Raw genomic sequence first — 16,442 nt, forward strand, 5'->3', positions numbered from 1 at the left:
ATCCATTCTGACAGGTGTGAGGTGGTATCCCATTGTGGTTTTGATTTGTATTTCCCTGATGATGAGTGATGTGGAGCATTTTCTCATGTGTCAGTTGGCCATCTGGATGTCTTCTTTGGTGAAGTGTCTATTCATGTCTTTTGCCCATTTCTTCACCAGATTCTTTGTTTTTCGGGTGTTGAATTTGAGAAGTTCTTTATAGATTTTGGGTCTTAACTCTTCATCTGATATGTAGAACAGTTTCTATTCGAACACAAAAGAACATGCAAGGTAAGTGCATGCCGGGTAATGAGAGTATCATTCTGGATATATTTATTAATTTCATTGCCATCATGTAATAACTATTTATTTCTGTGGTTTGTGACACAAAAATGTTGAGTCTGAAAGCTAATAGTCTACAGAAAGATCTTTTATGAGCAGACCAATAAATAAAAATGTTATTTTATTGCCACCCCCCTTTTTAGAGTGTGGTGGGAGAGGGGCAGAGGAAGAGAGAGAGAGAATGAATCTTAAGCCCTGAGCATGGAGCCCAACTCAGAGCTCAATCCACAATGCTGGGATCATGACCTGAGCCAAAATCAAGAGTTGGAAACTCAATCAACTGAGCCTCCAGGCACCCCATTATTTTCCCTTTCTCATTCCTTTCTCCTTTTAAAAAAACATTTTGCTTAGATTGACTTTCATTTTTAATATGAAAATTAGATATCTGGAATAGATGGGTTGCTAATTCTTATTTATCTCAATTTCCATCTTGCTGTAATTAGACATTAAAACTCCATGAATATTAATGTTTTAGAAAGGAACATACAATTTATTTATGATAAAATTAAAGTAAATAAGTATTTCTTAAAAGTTTTTACTTACCACACAGTGTTTCCCAATATACATACTGATTGAAACAAACAAAAAATAACTAAAATGCATTTTTGGATAAGTTGAATAGTAGTTGTTAGAGCTACAAAAGAGCTATTAGTAAACTCTGGATAAAATTTGAAGAAACATAAGTTTTTATTAGATTTGTATATTTATTCCCTGTTCAATTTCCAGAGTGTATAAAGCAGTTTGCATGAGTTTATCTAAGAAAGATTTGTTTTCATTTCTCAGGTATGAAGATGAGACAGAGAGATAGAAGGAGGGAGAGAGAAAGAGGGAGACAGGGAGAGTGAGAGACAGTCAGAGAGAGAGGGAGAGAAAGAGAGAGGGAGAAGAAAAGAAGAGAGATGACATTTAACATTAACAGTATGAACACAGTTCTATAATTCTTATGCTTTCCTAAAATAGATTTCCATAAATTATATTTAGATGTTCAATAGTTCAATTAGGAAAGTCAGTCAAAATGAATAAGAAAAATAAATATCCAACCTAAAGTAAGAAAATGAGGATGAATACAAAAACATAATTTAAATTTATATTTCCTTAATAAAAGGTAAAAAGAATTGAAAGAAACATAAATTGATTTATAAAGAGACATACATTTTCAAATCTCTTGGGAAGAAAATATCAGTTTATTTTCATTCGTAATATATTGTAAAATTTGTGAGGGTTCATTCCCTTGGATCATGTAGGTTCATGTTTCAGAGATAACGATGTGTGGGCAGTGTGATAGAAAGCAAAATTTGAAAATGATGAGATAAGGTCTCCTGAGTTAAAAACATACCAGTGTGAAACCAAACTACCTATACTCAGACCAGTTATCTGCTTTTGTTTCAGGTGTTACTACTTCAGTTTCCTCTTCCTCGTGTGTAAAGTGGGCATTACAATATGGTTTTTACATAAAGGTCTAGCAAGATCAAATGAGACCAATAAACATCTATCTCATTGTACCTTCTCTACCCATTTTTAGTATTTGAATTGTTAATATAACTATGAAGATTATTCTGCAACCTAGAAGGGACTTTAAGTGCCAAATTATTAAAGTAAGATAAAAAATACAAACTATTTTTCTGTCAGCTTTGGGACAACAATGTGGACTATTCCATGGGTCCCATCTTTCTATAGACAATGGATTTGAGAGAAGGGAAATATGCCTTTCCCGCATATATTTCTTTCTGTTCTCCATCTCATTCCCAGAATCACAATATGCTAACAATCACTATTTTGGCAACTAAACCTCTTCACAAGACAGTAAAGTATAAAATTACTACTCATGGGAGCAGCAATTTGAATTTAACTCTTTTCTCTGCTTTCCTATGCAGAAGCCTTGGAAAGATATGGCTCAGATAAATTGCACCCACGTAAAGGATTTTATTCTCACGGGCCTCACAGATCGAAAGGAATTAAAGACGCCCTTCTTTGTGGTTTTCTTATCTATCTACCTCTTCACAGTAGTTGGTAACCTCGGCTTGATCCTAGTCATTAGAACAGACTCAAGACTCAACACACCGATGTACTTCTTTCTTAGCAACCTGGTGTTTGTTGACTTTTGCTACTCTTCTGTCATTACACCCAAAATGCTTGGGAATTTCTTGTACAAACAAAATGTTATCTCTTTCAATGCATGTGCTGCTCAATTAGGCTGTTTCCTGGCCTTCATGACCGCTGAATGCTTGCTACTGGCTTCCATGGCCTATGACAGATACGTGGCCATTTGTAACCCTCTCCTCTACCTGGTTGTCATGTCCCCAGGAATCTGCATTCAGCTTGTGGTTGTCCCCTACAGCTATAGCTTCCTGGTTGCACTATTTCATACTATCCTCACCTTTCGCCTCTCCTATTGCCACTCCAACGTCATCAATCATTTCTATTGTGATGACATGCCTCTCCTCAGGCTAACCTGCTCAGACACTCACTCCAAACAGCTATGGATCTTTGTCTGTGCTGGGATCATGTTCATTTCTTCCCTTCTGGTCGTCTTTGTCTCCTACACGTACATTATTTCTGCCATCCTGAGGATGCGCTCAGCTGAGGGCAGGCGCAAGGCTTTCTCCACGTGTGGCTCTCACATGCTGGCGGTCACCATATTCTATGGGACCCTTATCTTTATGTACTTACAGCCAAGCTCAAACCATTCCCTAGACACGGATAAGATGGCCTCAGTCTTCTATACAGTGATCATTCCTATGTTGAACCCTTTGATCTACAGCCTTAGGAACAAGGAGGTGAAAGATGCTCTGAAGAAAGTCATTGTCAATAGAAACCAGGCTTTTGTGTTCATTAAATTAAGGAAGTAACTTGAGTAAATCTAAACAGGCTTTTCTTCATGGTCTGCTCTTTAAAAACTATCAGAATGTCTGTTTTTAATATGCAACTTCTGCACATTTGTTCACCGTAGAATGAAATTTTCAAAATATTTTCACTTAAAATGAGATTTTAGATGTGAAAACAACTGTAAGAATTTATATCCATTCTCATTTTGTAATGGAAAATGTATTAAGAATAATTAATTTTTGGTCCATAGAGAAGTACTGATTTTCTCAATTCTCAAATAAATGAAAAAAGCCTCTAATTATCTACATAACTAGTTGCAGGCAACACATGGACAAAAGTTCAGACTTTTCACCTCTCGGAAATTCCAAGTTCAGAAATCTCTGGCTACATTACCAGTATCCCACATAAAAAGCAATGATACATGGTATAAATATTCTTTTTCTGACTTGCTAATTTCTTAGAAAAAATATGACAATATAAAGCTGTTCCATATTATAATTTAGCATACTGCATTTATTAAAAAGAATAGTACTACCTCCTAACTTTACTTTGTGACTGATTTAACACAACTTTCTACTGACTTGTAAGCCTGGATTGGTCCCAAAAGACTCTTTTTTTTATTTAAAAAAAAATTTTTTTTTTCAATGTTTATTTATTTTTGGGACAGAGAGAGACAGAGCATGAACGGGGGAGGGGCAGAGAGAGAGGGAGACAGAATCGGAAACAGGCTTCAGGCTCTGAGCCATCAGCCCAGAGCCTGACCCGCGGCTCGAACTCACGGACCGCGAGATCGTGACCTGGCTGAAGTCGGAAGCTTAACCAACTGCGCCACCCAGGCACCCCCAAAAGACTCTTTTTGTAAAGAGCAGTAAACTGTTTTTTTTTAAGCCTATGAGAGCTCACTATATTTTTTCCAATTATCTAAATTAAAAAATAATAATAAGTAGGCAGTTCAGGGATAGCATCCCAAGGGCATCATCCATTCCATATAAATATACTTAAAATAATGGAAAATCATAAACATTTGGCCAGTAGCAAGGATCATATGATTCATAGTGGGCAAACCTTCAGTAAGTTGGTCTTTATTAATCAAGGTATAGCTTAAAACAAAAGGAACCCATTGGACAATGTAGCCTGTGTGTGGGCTTTCACTAGCTTATCAATTAAATGAGGACAATGATACTCATTTTGGAGTCTTCTTAAGGATTAAACAACATGGAAAGGGTAACTGTCAATAATGGGTACTTGTATATCTTCTTTCTACGAACCTAAAGACCTGAGTCCTAGTTCCAGCTGTACTGATGAACTTGAGGGGGCAATATATAAATAAGGATTACCACACACAACTGATAACTGTGATATAGATACATAGATATAGATACAGATGTATAGATTATATAATATCTATATACAGATATTACATATAATATACAATAGATATAGATATGCATGCATCTGTTTCAAATAAATGCAACAATAATTTTATGTTTAATGACATAGAGAATGATTTTTAGTTTGCCACTCATGCATATCATTTAATTATTTTTTTCAGTCTAGGGGTCATAGAAATGCTTAATGACAAAAAACTAGGATGTTATTAAGCGCTAGAGAGAGAAGATCATGTTTAAACTTGCCTTAGGTCAAGGTTCACTTTTGATCTTACTATACATTTTGATGGATCATAGAGACACAGGGCTACTCTGATCCAAGGTTCTCAAAAGTTTATTCCTTGTCTTTTCATGAAACACATTTATCTACTATTTGAACATTTCAGTGCTCCCTGTTTTTTTTTTTACAAAACTCCTGCAGCAGGTTGTGAGTCTGTATTCTATATACCAAAAGCCTATCATTAACATCTTTGACTTCACAATCTCCTGCCTTGTCAGGCTGTGGGTTCACTGTGCCACCACTATGCTATTAAAAAGCATGGATTGAGGGAGCTAACTAGCTCAGTCAGTAGAGCATGTGACTCTTAATCTCATGGTTGTGAGTTCAGATCCCCATGTTGGGTGTAGAGTATACTAAAACAAAACCAAACAAAAAACAAAACAAAACAAACATGGATTCTTTGGAGTCTACAAGCCCGAATGTGAATAGTGGGTCTAACATTTGCTGAATGAAAAGATCTTAGACAATTTAGTATGCTTACATATGCCTCAGTTTCCTCAGCAGTTAAGAAGATGAAAAAAGTATTGATGAATCAATCTATTACCATAGGATTTTAACAGGCAAAGGATAAAAAAAAATTCAGAATAAAAACCTTTTTTAAACTGACAATATTTAGATTTCCTACTCTTCTTTTTAAAATGTTAAACATTCAGAAAACTATATAAAGTGAAATTTAAGAACTTCAGATTAAAAGTGAAGGTTTGTCATATAATTTTAATACGAGGAAAAATAGTTACCATGATTTTCACTTAGAATTTGATGATTTTGTAAATTAGTTTTGTCCTCTTTGAGAAGTGTTTTTAATTTGTTAACAAATTATTCCACCGTGGCAACGTATTATAATGAAATATTTCCCCCCAAAATGTGGGATTATGAAGGTATTTATAGTGGTAAATGATTAGAAACACTTCACACATCCAAATGGGCACCAGATAAACACAAATTACAGGAATAACTAATATGAAAAATTAAGTTGTCAGTCCTTAGAAACATGGAATGCATGGTAAAACAGAAACGTACATTTGAAATTGAAATCAAGATTAATGAAGTAGTGTATAGTGCGAAATGTAAAGGATGGTCAAAATGAATAGGAAGGAAGAAAAGGCCACAATAACCATCTCACAGATATAACTACTGTTAACATTGTGATATCTATGGTTTGCATGGTTTTCCTCCGTGTGTGAAGGATCTGTAGGTCATAATGTGATGTGTGTCTACAGAAATCACTTATGACCAAATAACCTGTTTAGCCCGCTGCCCTTTTTTAACATCCTGTATTGTGAACATTTGTCAATATCACAGGGGGCGCCCGAGTGGCTCAGTCCGTTGAACGTCTGACTTCGGCTCAGGTCCTGATCTCACTCACAGTTGGTGGGTTTGAGCCCGCATCGGGCTCTGTGCTGACAGCTCAGAGCCTGGAGCCTGTTTTGGATTCTGTGTCTCCCTCTCTCTGCCCCTCCCACACTGACCCTCTGTCTCTCAAAAATGAATAAATGTTAAAAAAATTTAAAAAAATAATAAATCCAGGCTTGTTTCAACTTTTGAATGGCTACCTAATATTTTACTGAGATGTGCAATAACTGAGTAACTATCAGAGTATTGACAACTTTCATGTTTTGGGAAGTAAAAATGAAACCATTCATATACTTGCATACTTTTATTATTCCACTAATTGCCTAGCACTAAAACCATTGTATCAATCAACGGCAGGACTAATTTAAACAATTTTGATGCTTACTATTACACTACCTTCTAGAAAGATGAACACAAATTTCACCTCCCTTGGTTGTGCAAGGCTATATTTGTTTGCTCACATCTTTACCAAGCGCGGATAGTATCATCTTTTAATTTGGTCAACCAAACGAATAATTTATTGCTGGCTGATTCTTTCATATTTGGTAAAATGAACTTTTTCTCTTTGAAATTAATCAATATAAGCATATGAGTGTAAGTGACACTTATAATTATAGATAGAAATGCATTATGAAAAGAGACTCATCATTGATTTGAGTATTTCTTTAGCATATGGTATAATATGCATGTGTTTTATTAAATGATATTTTCTATGATTTTGCTTATAATACCAACTTATTTTTGTATAACTACCACTCTCTCTTAACAGCTTGCAAAAGCTGTAATCTGAATTTATTTCCCAACTCCAGGTTCCGTGACTTTAACTTTGTAGCCTGAAGTCAGCAATAGTCGGAATATTTATACCACAGAAATCAGAAAAACAACAGATGCTATAAATCAATACTTTTTGAACGCCAGTTGACAAACATTCACTGGTCTGGCAGAGTCCCACTCTATTTTACATTCTATAGCTTATAACACAGTTTACTATTTGTAGGGATAAATAAGTCTTCATTACATTTTAGAGAAATGTCCAGGGGCACCTGAGCGGCTCTCTTGGTTAAGCATATGACCAATTTTAGCTCAGGTCACGATCTCATGGTTTGTGAGCTTGAGCCCCACAGTTGGGCTCTACATTGGTGGTACAGAGCCTACTTGGGATTCTTTCTCTCTCTTTCTGTGTGTGTGTGTGTGTGTGTGTGTGTGTGTGTGTGTGTGTGTGTCTGTCCCCTGCTCACACTCTATCAAAGGAAGAAAGAAAGAAAGAAAGAAAGAAAGAAAGAAAGAAAGAAAGAAAACGAAAGAAAGGAAGAAAGGAAGAAAGAAAACTCCAGACTGTTCTTATAACTTTATTTAGTAGATTTATGGGTTACCCACCACGCATTACATATCTGAATTAACTTGTAAGGCTTTTCTCCTTTCCCAAATACCATTCAACTAATAAATATGTGAAACTATGAATTTATTGAGCTCAAACGTAAACAACAGGAACATATAGGGCCAACACTGTGCGAAGTTAAATATTAAATTAAACACTAGGCTTTAAATTTATTATTTAAAATGAAATCTTAAAAAGTATATTTTCACATTTATTGAAAGTTACATTTTTTATTATAGCATCATTTTCATTATATTTATAACAGAAGACTTTTCCACAATCATAATAAATATATATTTCCACTGAACTGGTACAGATACAATATCATGTACTTTATAAGTAATATTTTTACCCCTTCCTTTATTGCATTGGCTAGTACACTAAGAATAATGTCTAGTCAGATTTATAATTGTTTTCTCAGTGGAGTTGAAATGTTTAGTATTTAATCTTAATATATTACTCTGAAATGTGCCCCCATTTCTTTTATCGTTGATAAAATGATATGCCTATAATACTGGGTTTTCATTGTATATGAGATTCCACATTTTAATTCAAGACATTCATCTTCAACAATTCCCTACATCACTGAACATGTTAGAATTTCTGGCTGGAGCAACTCTGTTGAAGTTAAAAACAGGTGGTATTGAAACCTGAGAATGGCCCACAGGACCAGTGAGGATTATCTTTCCAATCCGGTCACCATAAAATAAGTATGAGTTAAGTTCTTAATGCCAGAAGTGGAAGATTATCCAGCATGAATGTTACACAGATAAGAATATGAAATGCTTCTACATGTATTCCATGGCTGAAAGCAATAATTCGGAAGTGACTGAATTCATCCTCTTGGGACTCACACAAAGTCCAGAGCTTCGAGCCCTTCTTTTCGGGATGTTGCTAGTGATCTACTTAATTAGTGTCATAGGTAATCTTGGGTTAATTATGCTAATTTATACCCGTTCTCAGCTTCACACACCCATGTATTCTTTTGTCAGCAATCTAGCTTTTGTTGCTTTTTGCTACACCTCCTCTGTCACCCCTAACACCCTGGTGAACTTCCTCCAAGAAATTAAGAGAATATCCTTACCTGCTTGTGCCACTCAGTTGTGTTGCTTTATCATGTTTGTGGTCTGTGAAGTGTATATGCTCTCAATCATGGCGTATGATAGGTATGTAGCCATTTCTAAACCTTTACTCTATACCGTTATCATGAACAGAAGGGTCTGTATTCAAATGGTGGTCACTACACATGTGTATGGCTTTTCTGTGGGACTCCTCCAGGCAATTCTAACATTCCACTTACCTTTCTGTAATGCAAACATAATAAATCACTTCTACTGTGATGATGTTCCCTGGTTGGTCTGGCCTGCCGTAAAACCCATTATAAAGATATCAAAGAACTGATATGGTTCACACTTGCTGCTTTCAATACCCTTTTCTCTCTCTTTATCATCCTCATCTCCTGCATAGTCATTCTATTTGCCATTCTGAGGATTCATCCAGCAGAAGGCCGACAAAAGGCATTTTCTACTTGTGCCTCCCACCTGACTTCATCACCATGTTTTATGGTACCGTCATCTTCATGTATATGCAGCCGAAACAAGCCATTCTCTGGATACTGACAAAATAGCTTCTGTTTTCTATATTGTGGTGATCCCTACGATGAATCCTTTAATATACAGCCTGAGGAACCAGGAAGTCAAAATGCTTTGAAGAGAATTATAGAAAAGGTGTGCTTTACTATAAAATAAAAGACCTATGGTCTAACTGAAAGCCCTCAGAGTCAGGATGCGAAACAAAAACAAAAGAAACAACGTTAAAAAAAAAAATTCTCGGGTGTTCTGCATTAGCATACTATTAGTAACATGCTTTCCTATAGATATAGAGTGTACGGTAATTTTCTGATTTTATTTTCTATTATTATGAAAATTATGACTCCCGAAATTATTTAAAGATAAGAAAATAAAATAAATTCAATTGCAAATAGTGGGTTAAATTTTGTTCCATAGATCATTGAAAATAAATTTCTTTTCCATAGAGGAATTTTTCCATAGAGGAACACTCCAACTCATGGCATTGGTAAAAACCACATCTATTTCAGATCACTAAAGCAATTAAAGTTATTAACATTGCCTAAAAAATACACACGCGCACACACACACACACGTACATGCACATGCATGCACACACACACGTACTCCCAGTAAGATGAATCTGAAAAAAATTGTTGGTTCTGATGACCTTACAGGGACAATGACATCAATGCTGGCGGAACGCCTAACAAAGAGACTAAAAGAGAGGGGAGGCCTGGGCAGCTAAGTTAGTTAAGTCTGACTTCAGCTAAGATCATGATCTCACCATTCCTGAGTTCGATCCCTGAGTCAGGCTCTGTGCTGACAACTTAGAGCCTGGAGCCTGCTTCAGATTCTGTATCTCCCTCTCTCTCTGCCCCCCCCACCACTCACACTCTGTCTCTCAAAAATAAAATAAAAGCATAAAAAATAATTTAAAAAAAAGACTAAAAGAGCAAACTCAAATTTTTGCAAATGAGACAAGTCCTTTAGAGCAGAATAAGGTCTGTGGTTTAAATAGTAATGCTGTGCCAATGTTAACTTGCCTATTTTTATAATAGGACTGTCGTCATTTAAGAATACCCTTGCTTTGGGGCGCCTGGGTGGCGCAGTTGGTTAAGCGTCCGACTTCAGCCAGGTCACGATCTCGCGGTCCGTGAGTTCGAGCCCCGCGTCAGGCTCTGGGCTGATGGCTCAGAGCCTGGAGCCTGTTTCCGATTCTGTGTCTCCCTCTCTCTCTGCCCCTCCCCCGTTCATGCTCTGTCTCTCTCTGTCCCAAAAATAAATAAACGTTGAAAAAAAAAATATTCCCCGAAGGGAGAAACTATCTTTAATAAGTTGCACAGTAAAACAAAACTTTCCTCCCCTCAAAGAAAGACATCATTTCTATTTTCCAAAGTTATTTCATACATGAACATGCTTACACAATATTCTGGAATAAAGGGCATCTGCTTAAAAGACAGAAACAGGGGCGCCTGGGTGACTTGGTCAGTTAAGCGTCCAACTTTGGCTCAGGTCATGATCTCATGCTTCATGAGTTCGAGTCCTGTATCAGGCTCTATGCTGACAGCTCAGAGCCTGGATGCTTTGGATTCTGTCTCCCTCTCTCTCTACCCTCCCCCACTTACAGTCCATCTTTCTCTCTCAAAAATAAATAAACATTAAAAAGCAAAAATAAATAAAAGACAGAAACATAAGAAACGCATGAAGAATTGTCTGTCTACATCCACCCTTCATTTCTACATGGGCTTGGCTTCTGGACAATTTACCCAAGAATATGCCGTTTCGTAGCCAATCTGACAGGGGTTGAAACCAAATATGTTCAAATTTCCCAATACAGTTTAATTAAGGTAACTCTCAACAGGACTCCAAGAAGCAGGATAAGGTCAACCTATGGTATTAGTCGCAACCAGACTTATCAGAATCCCAGACACAGGCAGGTGAACGAACCCCGTAAATCACAGTATTTTGAGAAAAGTAGGTGTCTTTCTCCTGACGCTTCTTCAATGACTTGTCCCCTTATCCCAACACATTAATTCAGGTACAGCAGGATGTATTAGTAATTGCACGGACTCCATCTTAACCCATTTGGATAAAGCCTAAGACAAATTTATCAGCAATTGCTATTTGCTTCCACTATTTACGGCCACAAAGAAGGATGTCTTGAATTTACCAGAAGGCGGTCTAATTTACCATTTAAACAGCTAGGCCATCGCCAATAGCCCAAGAACCAGACACATAACATATATACCAAGGTTCATCAAGGGAAGTATTACCCAGAATTAGTATCTTGAGCTCTGCTTACTGAGTACAGTAACCTCCTCTGTTTTCTGTTCTGCTTAGGTGCTGCTGAGGCTAAACGGCCACCGCAGCCCTGTGGACACAACCGGTTTTCAACTAAAGCACATTTAGTTAGAGAGGTTCATCAGTTTCCCTGGCGTGACTACAACAAAGTATCAACTGACCTATGATTGGTGTGCCTTTGGTCTCCTAGAGACTAGAGAGGAAGATGCACATTCTTTTAAATTAATCTTTGCAGTTGTACTGAAATATCAATCATAACCACAATTTGAGACACTAATCTCAGAAGAAAGGTTTCAATGTGACTAATTGGGAAATTCATTTTTGTCTGGTGGCTTTCAAAAGCTGCTACTAAATAGAAGACCATGAACTGAATGTTTATTTTTTAAAAAATCATAATTTTACTATGAAACCAATGTGACACAAATTAAAGCAGAGATAGCAATTAATCAAACTGTTTTCCCAAAAGAGATAATTAAAATGTTCTTCTACCCTAGATTCTTTCATTAACTAATAACCTAGAAAGTGATCTACCATTTCAAGGGAAATAACTTTGTCCCTAAACCCTAAATATAAAATAATTGTCTGCTCTTGAATATATATAATTATATTGTTTTTCAATGTTTGCTAAAAATAATTTAATACCCAAAAAAAGCTTCCTGGGGGACCACACACACATAATAGAAAGTTATGTCATAATATCCAGGTAATTTTAAATTTTACTGGCTTCACAAAGATTTCTTTCGGGTGCACTAGACTGGACTACTTGAGGGTTTGCGGTTGAACTGAATGACAGTGTATTGAATATTGAAAAATATCAGATCATAGGAAAAATATGTTCTATCTTAGGGAGAAAGCCTTTGGACTTATATATCTATAGCTTTTATTCACTTAATCATCAAACAGAGAGTTACTGATCATCTTCTTTGTATTAGATACTATAAAAGGTAGGTGATTCACTTGGGCACAAAATACAAATATTACTGCTTAACAATATCAGTTTCAAGTTTACGATGTGTTACAGACATGTTAACAGTTGGTTACCATATAGTGTGGCAAGTGCTACAAAGAAGAAATCAATGGATGAAAAACCTATATATGGGAAACACTTATTCTACCCTGAAAAGTCAGGAAAGCCTCCTAGAAGAAGCAGCACAACAGGGTACTGGAAGTTTAATGGGAGGAAAGTCAGTCAAAGGGAATGATGACAAAGGGAAAGTGTTCTGTGCAGAGATTAGAAACGTGTATAAAATTGGGGCACCTGGGTGGCTCACTCAGTCAAGGGTCCGGCTTCCACTCAGGTCATGATCTCATGGCTCTTGGGTTCGAGCCCCGTGGCGGACTCTGTGCTGACAGTTAAGAACCTGGAGCCTGCTTCGGATTCTGTGCCTCTGTCTCTCTCTGCCCCCCACTTCTCTCTTTCTGTCTCTCTCTCAAAAATAGATATACATTTTTTTTAAAGTGTATAAAATTCTGGGTTACATTTGAATAGCAATGGTGGCTTGGAATACCTGTGACATAAACACTATACAAAGAGAACCACAAAAGATGAGCCTGATCTGAGATGTAGGAACCAGATTTTCAAGAGTTATGTCAGCCATGTGGAAGAAAGGCTTTTACCTTGAGAAGAATAGGAAGACATTGAAGAAGTACACCAGGAGAACATAAAAATGAAGTTCGTGTCTATAAAAGTTTACATACGCCAAACTGTGAGGAACAGAGAGACACAGGAAAGATTGGAGGCAAGAATAAAAATTCAGGGTCAGTTGTAACCAAATAACAAGTCATTGTGGTTGGATCAAGGAACCGATATCAGTGAAAAGATATGTAAAGTGTGTAAAGTATGAAATAGGTATCAGGGACAAATTGAATATTGGCATGGGAAATAGGAAAGCAAAGTAAAAGATAACTGGTCTGATTTGGAAAACTGAATGGATAATGGCACTGTTAGTTGAAGATGTAAAATATATACTTCAGGTCTGAGTATTAGGTTCAATGCGCAGAGATACCAAGTTATTTTCTACATGTGATACTCTTGATGACCGTCTAGAATATATAAGTGGGAATTTCTGGGAGGCATTTAGGTGTATATAGAACATAGAAAATATATGAGGGATAGAAATACATGTTTGTGCTTAAGCAATGTGTAGGTGTCTACTGAAGACATAGGATTGGATAAAATCACCAAACAAGAAGGTATAAAAGGGAAAGGCTGAAGGCTTTGATGAAAGCTTGAATAATATGTTGTCTAAATAGAAGCAGAGACTCCAAGGTAGAAAACCAGAATGGACAAATAATAAACACAGAGACTGCTCTGTTCGGGAAACCAAAGGTGTATTCAATAGGGGTCAGTGCTACAAAGCTGCCAAGGTAAAAAGAGCTTTATTGGATTTGGGAATAGGGAAGCTAATAGTAAACTTGATGAGGGGATTCCTCGGTTTAATGGAAAAGGAAGGTAGGTTATATTTGGTTAAGTCATAAATACGATTGAGAAATCAGGGGTAGATGCTTTTCCTAAGGTATATGGTTGAAAAGTGCTAAAGAGGAGAGAAAAAATAAAATAGTAACCAACATAAAGTTTCCAAGGGGATATTAATCAGAATTTAAGGGGACGAAGTGCTTTTTATATTTTACTATCTTTTACTTGTCTTGACCATCATGTGCATGCGAAGTAACCTGAGACAATGTGGTGATAAAGGAAAATCAAATTAACTTATCCTCTGCTATGCTTGAGAAAGGAGGGGGGATGATTTCAATTCTGCTAGCTAGCATGCATTCAGAGACCAGCCTGGGTTTATGGAAGTGTTCTGTAACACTTAGTTGTTCTAAAAGTTGCTTCACTTCTATTCACCTTGGGCCATTTAGATACCTGAAGAAGGAAGGTAAAATAATGTCTCCGAATCATTGAAAGCTGTTTGAAATTTGGAAAACTATTCTCTTGAAATTTGGCCAATTATTCTCTGGTGTGCATTTTGCCAAAAGACAAAGCCAGAAAAATCACAGTCCTGTTTTTCCTTGAAATCAATATTATGGGTGTATTGAAAAAAAAAGACAATGGATATAAGTAAAAAGAAGAAAATTTAAAGATTATACCAAACAGGATGCCTATAAATAATAGTATTCATATTTTGTTTCTTTCATTTTATATGTTCTGCACTTGATTTTGGTAATTTTTTTTCAACGTTTTTATTTTATTTTTGGGACAGAGAGAGACAGAGCATGAACGGGGGAGGGGCAGAGAGAGAGGGAGACACAGAATCGGAAACAGGCTCCAGGCTCCGAGCCATCAGCTCAGAGCCTGACGCGGGGCTCGAACTCACGGACCGCGAGATCGTGACCTGGCTGAAGTCGGACGCTTAACCGACGGCGCCACCCAGGCGCCCCGATTTTGGTAATTTTTAATATTCTTATAAAATAATGAATTTTTAATAATTTCATGAGATAAACTTACAACTTAAATCATTTTTATATATGCTGCCAAAGCCACTTACATTCTTTTTTTTTAATGTTTATTTATTTTTGAGAGAGAGAAAGACAGAACATGCATGGGAGAGAGGTAGAGAGAGGGAGACACAGAATCTGTAGCAGGCTCCAGGCTGTGAGCTGTCAGCAGAGCCCAACACGGGGCTCAAACCCACAAACCAGGAGATCATGACCTGAGCCGAGGTCGGATGCTCAACCAACTGAGCCACCCAGGTGCCCCAAGTCACTTACATTCTTAATGTCCCTTTTTATTTCTTTATATTTAAAGAAAAGTAGAACAAAAATTGTGCCATTTTCTTGGTTATAACATTTTAATTGAAATGCTCTCTTTCTACTTATACAGCTCCCTGGTGGATTTTTGTATCACAGAATTTTTCCTGGACCAAATCCTTCACACTGAAAGCATAAGAGAAATCCACACATAATTCTGAGTGCTTATCAATATTCTTCTTTGGCCGAATTTAACATAACACCTTGATGAGCCAGGACTCTCTTCTCACAATTGAATTGATTATTCCTTAAAAGTAAAGATTATTCAGAGCCTGTGCTCTAGATGAGTTTATTGTAGATTTGTTGTTTATTGTTTATTGTTCATCTCTTTCATGGCAAAAGGCAATCAGTCAGCAGTCACTGAGTTTATTCTCTTGGGCCTCACAGATAATCCAGAGTTTCAGGCCATCCTCTTTTGTGTATTCCTATTGATTTACTCAGTTACTGTCCTGGGTAATCTTGGCTTGATTGTGTTAATCCAAATAAGTCCCCAGCTTCACACACCCATGTATTTTTTCCTCTGTCATCTGGCTTTTGTTGATTTTTATGGTGCCTCCACCATCACTCCAAACACCCTTGCAAACTCGTTACGTGAAATTAAAAGTATGCCATTTTATGCATGTGCCACTCAAGTGTGTTGCTTTATCACATTTTCAGTTTGGGAATTATTAATGCTGTCTGTCATGGCCTATGATCGCTATGTGGCCATCTGCAACCCTTTACTCTACGTCATTCTCATGCCCAGGAAACTCTGCCTCCAAATGGTCACTAGCTCTTATATTTATGGACTCACTGTAGGACTCGTACAAGCAGTGGCTACATTCCACATGTCTTTCTGTGACTCTAATGTGGTCAACCAGTTCTACTGTGATGATGTCCCCTTGATTGCTCTGGCTTGCTCTGATACCCAAGTCAAAGAGTTGATGCTGTGGATCATTGCTGGGTTCAATGTGTTCTTTTCTCTTATCATTGTTCTCATATCCTATGTGTTCGTTGTCTTCACCATCTTGAAGATCCATTCTGCTGCAGGAAGACATAAAGCCTTTTCCACCTGCGCTTCTCACCTGTTTTCTATTACCATGTATTATGGGACCCTCAGTTTTATGTACCTGCGCCCCAAGTCAAGCCACTCACTGGATAAAGACAAATTTGCCTCAGTGTTCTATGCAGTGGTGATTCCCATGTTAAACCCATTGATCTACAGCTTGAGGAATCAGGATGTAAAAAAGGCTCTCAAGAAAATCTTTGACAAAGCACGTTCTGATAATAGATAA

The 16,442-nt window shown here is 37.0% G+C and overlaps 2 protein-coding genes and 1 pseudogene across 2 annotated transcripts; all 3 read left to right on the top strand.

The window, feature by feature from the left end:
- Positions 1-2,210: 2,210 nt before the first annotated feature.
- On the top strand, positions 2,211-3,170 carry LOC101083292 (olfactory receptor 1044). The gene has a single exon (XM_003993277.2). It carries the CDS (start codon positions 2,211-2,213, stop codon positions 3,168-3,170), a length of 960 nt encoding a protein of 319 aa, XP_003993326.2.
- A 5,168-nt stretch (positions 3,171-8,338) lies between these two features.
- LOC101083707 lies at positions 8,339-9,294 on the top strand (annotated as a pseudogene).
- A 6,167-nt stretch (positions 9,295-15,461) lies between these two features.
- Positions 15,462-16,442, top strand: LOC111556662 (olfactory receptor 5AL1-like). Its single transcript, XM_023239739.2, has one exon. The coding sequence runs from the start codon at positions 15,501-15,503 to the stop codon at positions 16,440-16,442; it is 942 nt and encodes a 313-aa protein (XP_023095507.2). The 5' UTR covers positions 15,462-15,500.

This window comes from Felis catus, chromosome D1 (genome assembly GCF_018350175.1).
Source record: "Felis catus isolate Fca126 chromosome D1, F.catus_Fca126_mat1.0, whole genome shotgun sequence".
Classification (NCBI taxonomy): domain Eukaryota; kingdom Metazoa; phylum Chordata; class Mammalia; order Carnivora; family Felidae; genus Felis; species Felis catus.

What these genes read in the sequence shown, in the direction of transcription:
- LOC101083292 (XM_003993277.2), top strand. Translation starts at nt 2,211, where the DNA reads ATGGCTCAGATAAATTGCACCCACGTAAAGGATTTTATTCTCACGGGC.
- LOC111556662 (XM_023239739.2), top strand. Translation starts at nt 15,501, where the DNA reads ATGGCAAAAGGCAATCAGTCAGCAGTCACTGAGTTTATTCTCTTGGGC.